The 16,346-nt window shown below is 38.3% G+C and overlaps 1 protein-coding gene across 3 annotated transcripts in view; it reads right to left on the reverse strand.

Annotated features, from left to right (window-relative positions):
* NWD2 (NACHT and WD repeat domain containing 2) overlaps positions 1-16,346 on the reverse strand; it is a 174,063-nt gene that overhangs the window by 16,443 nt on the left and 141,274 nt on the right. For all 3 annotated transcript variants that reach the window (XR_011997212.1, XM_072737906.1, XM_072737907.1), the window contains exon 4: positions 8,459-8,662. Coding sequence is in view for 2 of the 3 variants with exons in the window: in XM_072737906.1 (XP_072594007.1) it covers positions 8,459-8,662 (204 nt within the window). In the remaining variant the exon portion in view is untranslated. The remainder of the gene's footprint in view (positions 1-8,458; positions 8,663-16,346) is intronic.

A 16,346-nucleotide genomic window follows, 5' to 3' on the forward strand; every position in this document is an offset into this window, starting at 1 on the left:
CAATATAGTGATTCAATACCTGTACAACACCTGGTGCTCCTCCTGGTGCAGAGCACTTGATCCCCATCCCCTATTTTACCCATCCCCTCCTTCCTGTCTTGTGACCATCAGTTTGTTCTCTATAGTTAAGAGTCTGTTTCTTGGTTTCTCTCTCTCCTTCCCTCCTCTCTTTTTCCCTTTGCTTATTTGGTTTGTTTCCTAAATTCCACATATGATCAAAATCATATGATATTTGTCTTTCTCTGACTTATTTTGCTTAGTATAATCTCTAGCTCCATCCATGTCATTGCAAATGGCAAGATTTCATTCTTTTTTTAGGGTTGAATAAGATTCCGTTGGATATCTATACCACAGCTTCTTTATCCCTTCATCGGTTGATGGACACTTGGGCTACATTCATATCTTTGCAATTGTAAATAATGCTGCTATAAACATAGAGATGCAACTAGCTCTTTGAATTTGTGCTCTGTATTTTTGGGAATAAATACCCAGTAGTGTGATTGTGGGATCATAGAGTAGTTCTATTTTCAAGTTTTTAGGGAATCTCTATACTGTTTTCCAGAGTGGGTGCCCCAGTTTGCATTCCTACCAACCTTGCAAGAGGGTTCCCCTTTCTCCACATCCTCGCCAATGCCTGTTGTTTCTTGTGTTGTTGATTTTAGCCATTCCGACAGGTGGGAGGTGATGTCTCATTGTGGTTTTGATTTGCGTTTTCCTGATGATGCGTGATGTTGAGCAACTTCCCATGTGTCTGTTTGCCATCGGTATGTCTTCTTCTTTTTTAAAATCTTTTTTTAAAGATTTTATTTATTTATTCATGAGAGAGAGAGAGAGAGAGAGAGAGAGAGAGAGACAGGCAGAGGGAGAAACAGGCTCCATGCAGGGAGCCCGACACGGAACTAGATCCTGGGTCTCCAGGATCAGGCCCTGGACTGAAGGCGGCACCAAACCACTGAGCCACCTGGGCTGCCCCATTGGTATGTCTTCTTTGGAGAAATGTGTGTTCATGTCTCCTGCCCATTTTAAAAATTGGATTATTTGATTTTTGGGCGTTGAATTTTATAAGTTCTTTATATATTTTGGGACTGGTGTCCTTTATTGGATAAGTCATTTGAAAATATCTTCTCCCATTCCATAGGTTGCCTTTTAATTTTGTTGATTGTTTTCTTCCTTGTGCAGAAGCTTTTTATTTTGATGTGGTCCTAGTAATTTATTTTTCCTTTTGTTTCCCTTAGTTCAGGAGGCATATTTAGAAAAGAGTTGCTATGACTGATGTAAAAGAGGTTACTACCTATTTTTTCTTTGAGGAATTTATGGTTTCAGGTGTCATATTTAGGTCTTTAATCTATTTTGAATTTATTTGTATGTATGGTATAAGAAAGTGAATTATTTCTTTTGCATGTTGCTGTCCAGTTTTCCCAACACCATTTGTGGAAGAGACTGTCCTTTTCCCACTGGATATTCCTTCCTGCTTTGTGGAAGATCAATTGACCATATAGTTGTGGGTTTATACTTTGTTTTTTATTCTGTTCCATTGATCTATGGGTCTATTTTTGTGCCAGTACCATACTGTTTAGATCACGACAGATTTGTAATATAACTCGAAGTCCAGAATTATGATGCCTTCAGTTTGCTTTTCTTTTTCTTCTTCTTTAAAGAATTTATTTATTTATTCATGAGAGACAGAGACAGAGAGAGAGAGAGAGAGAGAGAGAGAGAGAGGCAGAAACATAGGCAGAGGGAGAAGCAGGCCCCATGCAGGAAGCCCAATGTGGGACTCGATCCCAGGAGTCCGGGATCACACCCTGAGCCAAAGGCAAATGCTCAACTCCTGAGCCACCCAGGCACCCCTGCTTTTCTTTTTCAAGGTTGCTTTAGCTATTCAGGGTCATTTGTGGTTCTCTACAAATTTTAGGATTGTTTGTTCTAGTTCTGTGAAAAATTCTTTTGGTAGTTTGATAGAGATTGCATTAAATGTGTAGATTATTTTGGGCAGCATAGACATTTTAACAATATTTGTTAACCCATTAGCATGGAATGTCTTTCCATTTCTTTGTGTCATCAATTTATTTCAACAGTGCTTTATAGTTTTCAGAGTATAGTTCATTCACCTCCTTGGTTAGATTTATTCCTAGGTATCTTATTATTTTTGAAGCAATTATAAATGGGATTATTTTCTTAATTTCTCTTTCTGCTGCTTCCATTATTGGTATATGGAAATGCAGCAGATATCTGTACACTGATTTTGTATAATGTGACTTTACTGAATTCATGTATCAGTTCTAGCAGTTTTTTTGGTTGAGTCTTTCTGGGTTTTCTATTTTTAGTATCATATCATCTGCAAATAATGAAAGTTTTACTTCTTGGTAATTTACCTTTTATTTCTTTTTCTTGTCTGATTACTATGGCTAGGACTTCCAGTACTATGTTGAAAAGTGGTGAAAGTGAACATCTTTGCTTTGTTCCTGACCTTAGGGGAGTATCTCAGTTTTTCCCCATAGAAGGCAATATTAATTGTGAGTTTTTCATTTGTGGCCTTTATTATGTTGAGGTATGTTCCCTCTCAATCTATTTTGTGGAGGGTTTTTATCATGAATGGATGTTGTGCTTTGTCAAATGCTTTTTCTTAGTCTATTGAAATGATCATATGGTTCTTAGCCTTTCTCTTATTAATGTGGTGTATCACATTGATTGATTTGTGAATATTGAACCATCTTTGTAACCCAGGAATAAATCCCACTTGATTATGGTGAGTGATTTTTTAAGTGTATTATTGAATTCAGTTTGCTAATATTTTATTGAGGGTTTTTGCATCTATGTTCATCAGGGATATTGGCTTCTAGTTCTCTCTTTTAGTGGTGTCTTTATCCAGTTTAGTATCAGGATAATGCCGGCCTCATAGAATGAGTTTGGAAGTTTCCTTTCTACTTCTATTTTTTGGAATAGTTTGAGGAGAATAGGTATTAACTCTTCTATAAACGTTTGGTAGAGTTCTCCTGTGAACATCTGGTCCTGGACTTTTGTTTGTTGGGAGTTTTTTGATTACTGATTCTTTCTTTTTCTTTCTTTCTTTCTTTCTTTCTTTCTTTCTTTCTTTCTTTCTTTCTTTCTTTCATTCTTTCAATTACATTTCTTTGCTGGTTATCAGTCTGTTCAAATTTTCTACTTCACCCTATTTCTGTTTTGAAAGTTTATATGTTTCTAGGAATTTATCCATTTCTTCTAGGTTGTGCAATTTGTGAGCATATAGCTTTTCATAATATTCTTTTATAATTGTATTTCTGTGATGTTGGTTATTATTTCTCCTCTCTCATTTGTGATTTTATTTATTTAAATCCTTTCTCTTTTTTTCTTGATAAGTCTGACTATAGGTTTATCAGTTTTACTGGTTTTTTTTTTTTTCCAAAGGACCAGGTCTTGGTTTCATTGATCTCTTCTATTGTGTGTGGGTATTCTTTTTATAGTTTCTATATCATTTATTTCTGCTCTAATCTATTACTTCTCTCTTTCTGCTGGTTTTAGTTTTGTTTTAAGTTTTGTTTGTTGTTCTTTCTCTAGCTCCTTTAAGTGTAAGGTTAGGTGTTTATTTGACATTTTTCTTGCTTCTTGAGGTAGGTTATATTGTTATAAAGTTCTCTCTTATGTACTTTTAAATATTTTTTATTTTAAACATTTTATTTATTCATGAGAGACACAGAAAGAGAGTCAGAGACACGGGCAGAGGAAGAAGCAGGCTCCATGCAGGAAGCCCCATGTTGGACTTGATCCTGGTTCTCCAGGATCACACCCTGGTCCAAAGGCAGGTGCCAAACCGCTGAGCTACCCGGGCTGTCCTCTTTTGAACTTTTTAAAATTTCTTCTTTTATTTGCTGGTTGACCCATTCATTGTTTAGTAGCATGCTGTTTAATCTCCATGTACTTGTGGTCTTTCTAGATTTTTCTCCAGTGGTTGACTTCAAATTTCATAGCATTGTGGTCAGAAAAGTTGCAAGGTGTAACTTGATATTCTTGTATTTTTCGAGGTTTGTTTTATGGGCTAATATATGGTCTATTCTGGAGAATGTTCCAGGTGCATTTGAAAAGCATATGTCTTCTGCTCTTTTAGGGTGGAATGTACTGACTACATCTGTTAAATCCATCTGTTCTGGTGTGTCATTCAAAGCCATTGTTTCCTTGTTGATTTTTTGTTTAGATGATCTATCTATTGATGTTAAGTGGGGTGTTAAAGTCCCCTTGTATTATTGTATAATTATCTATTAGTTCCTTTATGTTTGTTATGAACTGTTTTATGTATTTGGGTGCTTCTATGTTGGGTGCATAAGTATTTACAATTGTTATATCTTCTTGTTGAATTGTCCTCTTTATCATTGTATAGTGACCTTCTTTTTCTTTTGTTACAGTCTTTGTTTTAAAGTCTATTTTTTCCCATATAAATATTGCTACTCCAGCTTTGACATACATTCGCATGATGGGTGTTTCTACATCCCCTCACTTTCAATCCAAAGTGTCTTTAGATCTAAAATGAGTCTCGTGTAGGCAAGCATACAGATGGGTCGTGTTGTTTCATCCATTCTGTCATCCTCTGTCTTTTGATTGGAGCATGTACTCTATTTATATTCAAAGTAATTATTTATAAATATGTATTTCTTACTATTTTATTATATACTTTGTCGTTTCTGAAGATTTTTTTTCTGATCTTTTTTTTTTGTTTTTTTTCAGGTTTTGCTGATTTTCTTTAGTGATATATTTATATTCCTTTCTCTTTATTCTTTGCATATTTATTAGTGGTTTTTCACTTGTGTTACCATTACGTTTGTATATAACCACATCTGCATGTGCAGTCTATATTAAGTTGATGGTTATTTAAGTTTGAATCCATTCTTTTCACCTGTCATCCCCACATTTTAGGTATGTGTTATTTATTATATTTTACATCCTTTTTTTTTTTTTTTTGGTGAATACCTTGGCTGATTTTTTTTTTTTTTTACAGAAATATTCACTTTTGTTGCTTTTGTTTTTCCTACTTTTATACTGTCACTTTTGGTCTCTCCCTTCCACTCATGAGCTTCCTTTGATATTTCTTGCAGGGCTGGCTTAATAGTCATGAACTCCTTTAGTGTTTATTTGTCTGGAAAACTCTTTATCCTTTTATGTTTTTTGAATGATAGCCATGCTGGAAAGAGTATTCTTGGCTGAAGAGTTTTCCCATATAGCACTTTGAATATATCATGCTACTCTTTTCTGGCTTGCAAAGTTTCTGTTTGAAAAAACTTGTGCTAGCCTTATGGGTTTTGTCTTATAAGTTACTGACTTCTTTTGTCTTGCCGTTTTAAAATTTTTTTCTTTATCACTAGATTTTGCCAATTTAATTACAATATGTCTAGGTGTGGGTCTGCTTTTGTTGACTTTGATGGGAGTTCTCTGTGCTTCCTGGAGCTGGTTATCTGTTTCCCTGTCTAGGTGAGGGAAGTTTTCATCTACTGTTTCTTCAAATAAATTTTCTGTCCCCTTTTCTCTCTTCTTTTTCTGGTACTTCTAATAATATGAATAATAATTACACTTGATGGAGTCACTGAGTTCCCTAAGTCTATTCTCATTTTTCATAATTCTTTTTTCTTTTTTGTTCAGCTTGATTTCTTTCCATTAGTCTGTCTTCTGGGTCAGTAATTCATTCCTCTGCTTATTCCATCCTGCTATTCATTCCATCAAGTGTGTGGAATTTCATTTATTGAACCCTTTATGTTATTCCTTTTCTCTGTGTTACAGGTTTAATTCATGTCTTCCACCCTTTTCTCAAGTCCAGTGAGTATCCTTATGATCATTGCTTTAAATTCTCTATCAGGCATGTTAGTTATAGCTGTTTCACTTAGAAATAAGGCTGTGGCCTTGTCTTATTCTTTCACGTGGGGTAAATTTCTCTATCTCCTCATTTTATCTGCCTCTTTGTGTCTGTTTCTCTGTGTTAAGAAAGTCAGCTAGGTCTTCTTCTCTTGAAAGTAGTGACTTAAAAAAAAAAGAAAAAAAAAGAAAGTAGTGACTTTATGAAGAAAAGGTCTTGGAGCGCCCTGCAGTGCAGTGTCCCCTGTCTACCAGAAACTGGCACTTCAGGAGAGTATCCTATGTGTGTTACTTATGCCCTGCTTTTGTGTTAGAGTCACTTTTCCTTTCAATGAAGTCATCTGCACTGACTGCACTGACTTTGCCTGTTGCTGTCTGCTGTGTTAGTGGGACCCAGGCAGGCCAGCTCTGAGGGTGCAAGACCACTGGGGAATTTGGGATGGGGTGGTGGTGTTAGCAAAATTTGTGCTGGGCCTCTAGTCCCATGCCAGATCCCCAAAGTGCTAAGGCAGCTGGGGCTACATGCTAGGGTGGCCAGGGATGGAAGGCTGGGTAGGGTGCATGATGATGGCTAGATATGCCTGAGCCTGGCATGAGATGGTTGGCAGCACATGGCTGGGCATTGTGCAGTGGCAGCGTGGTGTGAACATTTAACAAAATTTGCCCTGAGCCCTGGGCCGAGGCTAGAAGATTTGGAGTGGGTGAGTCCTCAGGAGAACTTGTGGGCATGGTGTACTACTTGCAGGTTAGGTAGAAAGTCCCTCTTGGGTTTTGATACAAATGTCCTAACAAAATGATCTCTTCAGTATCCTCTAAAGAGGCCAGAAAGTTAAAGGAGACATGCTTATATGTCTCCATTTCATTGTCTATAGCTGTTTCTTCATTTGTTTCTGATTTTCTAGGAAATCAGATGGGAGGATTGCCGACCAAGCAAGTAGCATGTATAGAGTCTTGGTGAAATCTTATTCATACATTCATTTATTTAATGATAATTTATGCAGAAATAGCAGGTGGGGTTTAGAGAATAACTTAAATTTCCCTAGAGGATCTTAGAATGACAAAGGGACAACTCAAGCCAATTAAATAGTAACATAACCAAACTGCTGTGTAGACCTGGTTTCTCAAGGTATTAGGTTTTTTAATATCTATGTTTACTGGCAACTACATTTCCTCCTGGCATATTTAACTGAGGAATGCCTTGTATTTGCCTTAATATTCTTATCCACAGAAGCAAGATTCTGGCAGATAATTACTTTGAATAATGCATGGAGAGGGAAGAAGAAAAATTAAGGATCCTGACATGATTTCATATGGCATGCAGAAAATACTTAATGTTACATATCAAAATGACAAATGCACAAAGTTCTTAAAGGAACTGTCGCCAAGTCATAGCTGTCCTCTCAGAGATGCCTTGGCACTGATATCAAGGATGTTCTCTTTGGAAGAGAGATGGGTATCTATACCTTCTTTTCCCTCTCTAGGAATCCTATGCAAGGAAAAGGCACATCCATTTTCTCTCCTTTATTCTGTTTCAGGGGACATACAATAGATTCACTTAGGAACCAAGTTGGAGAGGAGACATTGATACTGTTTCCATCATACAAATACATGAATCAACCTCACTCCAAGATTCTACATTAGGTACAAGAATATAAACGATGTATGAAATAGTAAAGGAAAAATAACTGAGTTAAAAAATGAGATACTTTAAAAATAGAAATAGCTAGGCAGGTTTGCCTCCCCTTCCCCAAAAAACCTTTCACAAATCAAAAATATAACTGTTGAGCTTGAAAACTTTTTAAAAAAGATTTTATTTATTTATCCATGAGACACACACACACACACACACACACACACAGAGAGAGAGAGAGAGAGAGAGAGAGGCAGAGGGAGAAGCAGGCTCCATGCAAGGAGCCCAACGTGGGACTTGATCCCAGGTCTCCAGGATCACACCCTGCAGCACTAAACCACTGCACCACCGGGGCTGCCCATGAGCTTGAAAACTTAATACATGAACAGAGTGGACACAGCTGAAGAAAGAAATTACTGAATTGGAAAAGACCTAAAGTGACATTCTGGACAGCAGCATGGAGAGGTAAGGAAATTGATTATATGAAAGAGTATCAAAGAGAAATGGAGGATAGTCTGAGATGGTCCAGTGTAAGTCCAATGATAGAGCAAAAAAGAAAGAACAGAGGGAATAGAGGAAAGACATTATTTGATGAGATGAGAGTTGAGAATTTTCCAGAACAGAGAGAATACATGAATTCACAAATATAGGAAGCAAGACATATACCATTCAGATTAATGTAGACACATTATGGCAAAATGGGAAAAATAAGAATATTTTCAGATAAACAGAGTTTACCACTAATAGACTTCCATTAATGGAACTTCCAAAGAAGGAAATAACCCCAGGAGGAAAGTTCGAGAGGCCCCCAAAAAAGGTAAGTCAAATTGGAAAGTTTCTTAGCTTTGGATTTTGTGGTTAAAAGAAATGTAGGGTCCAAGGCAGTGTAACTTTGTCTGTTGTGCCTTTTCTGTGGAGGGAACCACCCCTGGATGACCAACAGTTGAAAGTAATGGACACGTACATACTTTGGAGAGAAAGATAACTCACTGCATTTTTATTGCTTTTCAGCATTTCCGATTTAGGTCTGAGGTAATAAGCTGCTGGCACTGAGTTCTCATCACGACAGTACCACTCTTCCAGAAGCTTGGTCTCCAGCTTTGCCTCTACGGCAGCATCCAAAATCATTTCAAACTCTGAGGCTTCAACTTCTCCAGGGATTCGGATGTTCCCATATTTTTCACCTAATAGTCCCTGTGTATCCACAAGAAAGTTCAGGTTAGTGTATCACCAAGAAAGTTCATTTTAGTATTCACATCATGTAGTTCCTCAATAAATATTAAATAGAAACAAGATACATTGTTCCATCACTTTTCTCTTTTAATCACGGTGGATAGTTTTTTCTCATGCATTATTTAATAAGCACAATTAGATCAATTATATTGTAATTATAATAAATTCATATAATGAGAATTGAGATTGCATATCACATCAGACAAATTCAAAATACAGAGTTTTGTAGCCAATTTATTTTCCCGAAGCTTACATAATACAACAAAAGCTGTTCTGCTCTGAGATTTTTTGTTTCTTCGTTCGTGACAAAGAAAAATGACATTCTGGGCTCTATGAAATACCACACATGTAAACTCTCAAACAGATGGATTACTTTGTGAAGAGTTAACAATATATATTCTAAGCCCCAGATTTACACAGCTACAAATGAAAGAAGTAGGAAGTCACTGAATGTGGTACTACGAGGGACCCCACTGCAACTAAAAATAATTGAAAATGTAAATAAGATATGTCATTTCCTCCTTATTAAATTGGCAAAAAAAAAATGCTCATGTTATGTGAAGGTGTGAGAAGATATCCACACGGTGCTGATGGGGGTGTAAATTGATCCAGTATTTCACTGAAGGGGATTGTAGCAAAATGTATTAAAAACCTTAAAAATCCATATAACTTTGGACTTGGCAACTTGTCTTCTGGGAAATTGTCTTTAGAAAATAATTAAGGATGTGCATAAAGACTTACCAGAATATTTATGCTGACACTGTTTTGACAGGAAGGAACTAGCCTACCAACCTAAGCGTCCTGCGAATGGGAGCATTTAGTACACTATGGTACCTCTATTCAAAGTATGCAGCAAGTCATTTTAGAACTGTATGGGGGTAGAAAGATTTTTTTTTCCTTTTCAAGTTTTTATTCAAATTCCTGTTAGTTAACATACAGCCTAATGTCGGTTTCAGGTGTAGAATTTAGTGATCCGTCACTCAATATGACACCCAGTGCTCACAACAAGTGCACTTTTTAATGCCCATCATCCATCTAGCCCTTCCCCCTGCCCTCTCCCCTCCAGTAACTCTCAGCTTGTTCTCTACAGTTAAGAGTCGGTTTTCTGGTTTGCCTCTCTTTTTTCCCTTTCCCCTCTATGTTCATCTGCTTTGTTTCTTAGATTTCACATATGAGTGAAATCATATGGTATTTGTCTTTCTCTGATTGACTTATTTCACTTAGCATAACAATTTATAGCTCTGTCCACATCATTGCAAACGGCAAGTTTTCATTTTTTTTATGGCTTAGTAATATTCCTGTGTGTGTGTGTGTGTGTGTGTGTGTGTGCACCACATCTTGATCCACTCATCAGTTGATGGACATTTGGGCTCTTCCATAATTTGGCTATTGTTGATAATGCTGCTATAAACATCAGGGTGCACGTAGCCCTTCAAATCAGTATTTTTGTGTCCTTTGGGTAAATACCTAGTTGTGCATTTGCTGGGTTGCAGAAGATGTTTATAATACACTATTAAGTAAAAAGGTAAGTTACAAAACAGTATGTGTAAGATGATTCCAATGTTTTATATATATTACATATATATATATATAAAAGAGAGAGAAGATCATGTATATATGTATATACAAACATACACATAAGAAAAATTTTATAAGAATGCACAGCAAAATTATCAATGGCTATCTTTGGGTTGCTTTAAATTTACTAAGGTTGTTTTTTTTTTAAAGATTTATTTATTTATTTATGATAGACATAGAAAGAGAGAGAGAGAGAGAGAGAGAGAGAGAGAGAGGCAGAGACACAGGAGGAGGGAAAAGCAGGCTCCATGCCGGGAGCCCGATGTGGGACTCGATCCCGGGACTCCAGGATGGCGCCCCGGGCCAAAGGCAGGTGCCAAACCGCTGAGCCACCCAGGGATCCCCTACTAAGGTTGTTTTATGAATTTATTGGGCTTTCTTTAAGTTTATTTGTTCTTAGTGATCTCTACACCCTCGGGCTCGAACTCACAACCCCAACATCAGATCAAGAGTCCCATGCTCCACTGACTGAGCCAACCAGGTGTCCCTGAATTTATTTCTTTTTTAATTAAAATCTTCTTTGTAGTAGGCATTAGTATCTTATGGTGAGAAAAACAACAGGCATTAAAAAGTTTTCAACCCAGTGATGCTGTCTATACTACTTTGTGGGACAATACTTTCAAGCTTCCTCTAAACGTCTGCTTAAGCCTGTGGTTCTCAAGTTGTGGTCCCCAGACCAGCAGCACCTGGGGATTCATGAGGCCTGCAAATTGTCAGGTCCCATCCCAAACTGACTGAGTCAGAAACTCTGGGAGTAGCGCTAAGCAATCAGTGTTTTTTTCTCAAGCCCTCAAGGTACCTGAACGACTGGGTTAAGCTAATAAAAATATTACCTTATATAGCATCTGGTATTTCAAATACTCTTCAATGTCTTATCTAGCAGAAACAGGGAAAGGACGTAAAGGAACCCTAAGACAAATCTATGCCATCCAAGACAAGTGTGTCTCCTTTATGGTTTCCACGGGAAGATTTCTCTTTAATCTGTGGGCACCTTCATCCTTACCTCCTGTTGACTTGCATCTTTACTATAAACTTTAAGTCCTGTTTACCCATTGGAATGTGAATCGTGGTTTGGCTTCCTTGGAGCACTTCTTACTACCTCTACCACCTAAAACTGCAATATCCACAGTATTTTTTCATCTCATACAGTTAGACGAGAGAATTAAAGTCCTGGGTAGATCTGTATCCAAATAAATTCATAATGTAAACTGCTTTGTAAGATGGTAAGCCCCATAAGTGTTGAGGCCTGAAATGTTGGTTCCTAGCACATAGAAAAAATATATATATATTTTAAAAACCCTGTTTGTTAAACAAATGAATGAACCAAGATAGAGACGAAAACTTTAGACTGTTGTATTCATTTTTTAAAAACTATTTATTAATTTTAGTGATAGAGAGCACAAATAGGTGGGATAGAGGGAGAGGGAGAGAGAGAATCTCAAGCTGACTCCACGTTGGGTGCAGAGCCCGATGTGGGGCTCAATCTCACGTCCCTGAGATCATGAGCTAAGCTGAAACCAAGAGTCAGATTCTTAACTGACTGTGCCATTCAGGCATCCCTAGACTGTTTTGTTATTAGCTGCAGCTTCCTGTATTCAGAGATAATATTTCAGCTCTCAACAGGTAGAGCAACAATTTGGGAAGGTACCAGTCCTGTCTGCAACCTTCATTTCAGCCTGTAGTTTTTAAATAAGTCCTGTCTAAACACATCCCTGGTTGGGCCATGCCCTGTGTCCTTGGAACATAATCCATCTCATCTAGCTGGCTTACTCAAGCTGATTGTGGCTAACTGAACTTACCTTTTCAAGCTCAAGTCTCCTCACTACTAGCCTCAAAGACCAGGCAGGACAGAGACACAACCTGCTTGTCCTCTTTGGCTGCATAAAGGCCCTTTGGAAAGGCCTTGAATGGAGGGACACTACCACTTTGGTCTGCATTGTTTCAGCATGGTAAACCGCTCTACAGAGGGTTCTCTTGAAATAAGGGCATTCTAACTCCAACTCACTGTATCAGCCAGAAGACCGAATGACAACACTTTTATTTCAATCCGCATATGTTTTGGGCTATTCTTGACAACAGGCTGTATGCAACAAAAATGATGTTATTTTGAGTTGTTTCTCACTTTCTGTTTTGTCACGGAATAGCTGACATACAATGTTGCATTAGTTTCAGCTGTGTGGCATAGTGATTCAATATTTGTATACATTACAAAATGGTCACCACAGTAAGTCTGGCTACCATCTGTCACCATACGAAGTTGTTAGAATGTCATTGACTATACACTCTATGTTGTACATCGTATCCCCATTTATTTTGTACCTGGTAGCTTGTACCTCTCAATCTCCTTCACCCATTTCATCCATCTCCCCCCCCTCCCTTCTGGAATCATCATTTTATTCTCACTTTCAAGGTTCCTCTTCTAAAACCTCTCATGTGAAACTCAGGTAACTGAACAGGTGCAACCTCTCATCCTGCCACAGGTATAGAGGGAGATGAGGCTAGCCAGTCTGAGGATTATCCTATTTCTGTTGGCTAGTTCTGGATGAAAGATAGTCAGCGTCTTCAGTCAGGACTGTCTGGCATGAGGAGTGGGATTTTAGTGCTGGGAGGAGCCATCCAGAAAAGCTATATGGGTAACATAGAGAATAAGAAGACTTCAAAGCAGTAACCGCTGGAGGCCTAAAACATGGATGGAGGATCTGATGGACAGCCAGAGCATTAAACATGGGGCTTAGTAATTGACACTCTCCATCTAGCAGCCAATGAAGCCCAGGGGTATCATGAGCCCAGCTGCCAAGATCCAGGGACAAACTGACTGGATTTGGGGTATGGAGTAGGAAAGGACAAAACAGTGACTTTGCAAAACAAGATTGTATCCTACCACAGGACCGTCATCACTGCACTAGCAATTAATTAGCTGCTTGTTCTTTATCTTTCTGCCCTAACTGAGGTTGGTCCCAGAGTCCAGGGCAGCATCAGATCTATGGCTCAGTTTCTAAAGCGTTCATCATGCATTACCTGCACCTGGATTACTCAGGGTGCTTGTTAAAATGTAGGTTCTAAGACCACTTCTCAGACCTAAAGAACACTGTGGTTGGCAGCCCAGGATAGGAATTTTAAAATGAGATTACAAATGAATCTAGAATTTGAGAACCACTGCTATGGGCAAAGCCTATGTGGTCTCATGATTAATGGTTAGCAAGCATTGAAGAGGGGCAGGATGGGGAACACAGCAGATCATTATTACAGTTGAAGGCTATTCAAAAATAATTTTTTTTTGAGTGGAACCACTGGCACCAAATACTATAATTATTTGGTTGATAGAGTAAGGCAAAATGTATTTTAGAGTAGAAATACAAAAGAAGAAAAAATATCCTCATCCAATTCAAATAACAAATATATATTGAGCACCTACTATATATAAAGTGATAATATAGAACTTCAGAAAAGTAATAATGTGCTACAGGCTTAAAGTTTCGTATTGGATTGTTCTCCCCAAGTCTTTTCCTTCTATTGATTCTTCCTTTAGGTGGAATGCTCATAAATCATGAAGCAGTTACTTTTCAGGAGTCCAAGACAGGATTCTGTCTCAGTCTTATCTTGCTATTTGAGAAAGAGGAATAACAAAAGAGTTTGCCACCAGATTTTTCAGGAAGACTTTATGGTGTTCTGTGTATTTACAGCTTCAAGGTAACACACAAAGCATTCCTATGTCTGCCAGGACTAGACTGTCAGTGTAGAGAAAGAGTCAGTTAAGTTAATTGCAAAGTCTGGCTCAATGGTGGATGGCTCCAAGTAGGAGTAGAGATACAGGACCATGCCTAAGAGTCTAGCAGTCAGATTCAAGGTGGCAAGACCGTGTCTAAGTTGGTTTCCTAATCAGATGATTCTTTAGCTCTGCAGCCATAGGACAGTATCCATGAATAATTACAGAAACTATGAGCGAGAAGGCATCCTCCTCTGTCCACTGGCAATAAAATAGTCACCCCCACCATGAAAGGAGAAACAATCCGTCCACATCCTTCTGACTCCAACACTCAAGAAGGTCATTTTTTGCTCAGTTAAACCAACTTCGCCACTTTGTAGGAGAAATTTGGTGGCAGGTTGAGGGATTACATTCGATTTTGCATTGAGGTCCATTTTTATTAAGTACACCATTGATCAATCTGCCTGCATGACCCTGTGTGGAAGAAATGCATATGTCTGAAATAATTTTCAACTTTTTGTTGAATTGCTTAACACGCTGTCAATATACATAGGGATATAAAAATATGGGATTTCTCCTGTCTGAAGAAATCCATAATCACCTCTCCTACCCACTAATCAAATGTGAAAACATTGAAATTACCCATTCTTCAACATTGAAGATAGGTTAGTTAGGCAAGTAGAAGCAGTCTAAGTTCTCAAATACAATCAGGGAATTAAATTCAAATGGTTGAAAAACCTAAGAAAATCGTCTGCTATTTTCACTGTAGTTTCTGCATGTAAAATTCTAGCATAAGAAATTCTTTCAGACGCTTTGGAACTGGATAGATGTAAATGTAAACGTATTAAATGCCATCGAGTTGTGCTCATTAAAATGGTTAATTTTTTACATTTTCAGACTTTTTTGGGAAGGAGCATGGATGTGTGGGTGGGAAAGGGGCAGAGGGAGAGGAAGACAGAGAGGATCTTAAGCAGACTCCACGCTGAGATGACTTGGGGCTTGATCTCACAACCCCAAGATCATGACTCGAGCCAAAATCAAGTCAGACACTTAACAATTAACTGAGCCACCCAGGCACCCCAAAATGGTTAATTTTATTTTATGTGAATTTCACCTCAATTTTGAAAAAAAATTCTGAATTTTTAAATTCTTTGCAACCAGGGGCTTAAATACAAAAGGGCTCTCCTTTTTGTAGCTCCCTTCCTTTCTTTATATGCTGATATAGATACATCTAAGCCATTGACTTTAAAGGCTTAGAGATAACATTTTCTTTCCTCTTGATTTTTCTCTTCTCTTGGGCAAACGCGGACTCCCTCCCCACACACCTCTGCTCTTCTTGGGATTTGTTTCTGCCTGGGCCTGCAAGTGAGAATCTCTGGGGCGTGAGTCTGATGGTGTGCAGTTTATATTGTAGCAAAAAGAACAGATGGATTGAAATACCCGTCAAAGGCACTGGGGAGTTCAGTGTGTCTTTGCTTTTTTTCTGTTGTGGGATGCCAGGAAAGACACGCGAGGGCCATCTTTTTGGGGTTATGGATGCCCTGCTTTGGAGGCAGGTGGACAGGTGCTCTCTGGGCCACTATTTATGAGCCCAACATGGGGGCAGCTGGAAGGAAAAGGGGAGCTCTCCCCCCACAGTGGTGCTACAACAAAAGCAATTCTCCATAAGTGCCCTGGTCCCCTAACTCAGTTACCAATGTAAGACAGGTGTAAGCTGTCTTAGTCCTTCCTCCTGTAAGCTTCTCTTTTATTTATTAGAATAAAACCCACATTTATATATATACAATTTCCCCTGATGACTCTGTGAGGTAGGTGGAGTTGCCGAAGAACACCCTATCTCACCGATCTCAGCTGGCTTGCCTAAGACTACTTCTCTAAGAAGACTTGGTAGTACCAGCACTTGAATATGGGGCTTTTAATTCAATAACCTCATCCTTTCTACTTCATCAAGTTATTGTGCTATGCTCCCTTCTAAGAGTGCCTTAAGGTAACTTATTTGCTTGTGATGGCTCTTCTAGCCAGTGTCTTTGGCTTCGTGGGCCACCATACATGGCCACGCAGTCTCTGTGCAGCACACCTCCAGGGGATACTGTTCATAAGGACTACAGCACGTTCATGTTATGACCCTGGGTATTGACATTCTTTTTATCTGATTTTTTGTTGAGTAACAAGACAAAAATTGTTGTGCTGTATTCCCTGGAGCTCAGAGTCGATCTTCATAGAGCTCTGTTATACAGTGAGGTCAGCTGAACCAAGCCAATAGCCAAATACTATTAACTGTTTCCCACACTTAATAGTATTTTCTCAATATATTTTTTAAAGTCAGCAAGTACCTTCACACCTGACTTTTACATTTTTAAA

The sequence above is a fragment of the Vulpes vulpes genome, chromosome 14 (genome assembly GCF_048418805.1).
Source record: "Vulpes vulpes isolate BD-2025 chromosome 14, VulVul3, whole genome shotgun sequence".
NCBI classification, from domain to species: Eukaryota; Metazoa; Chordata; class Mammalia; order Carnivora; family Canidae; genus Vulpes; species Vulpes vulpes.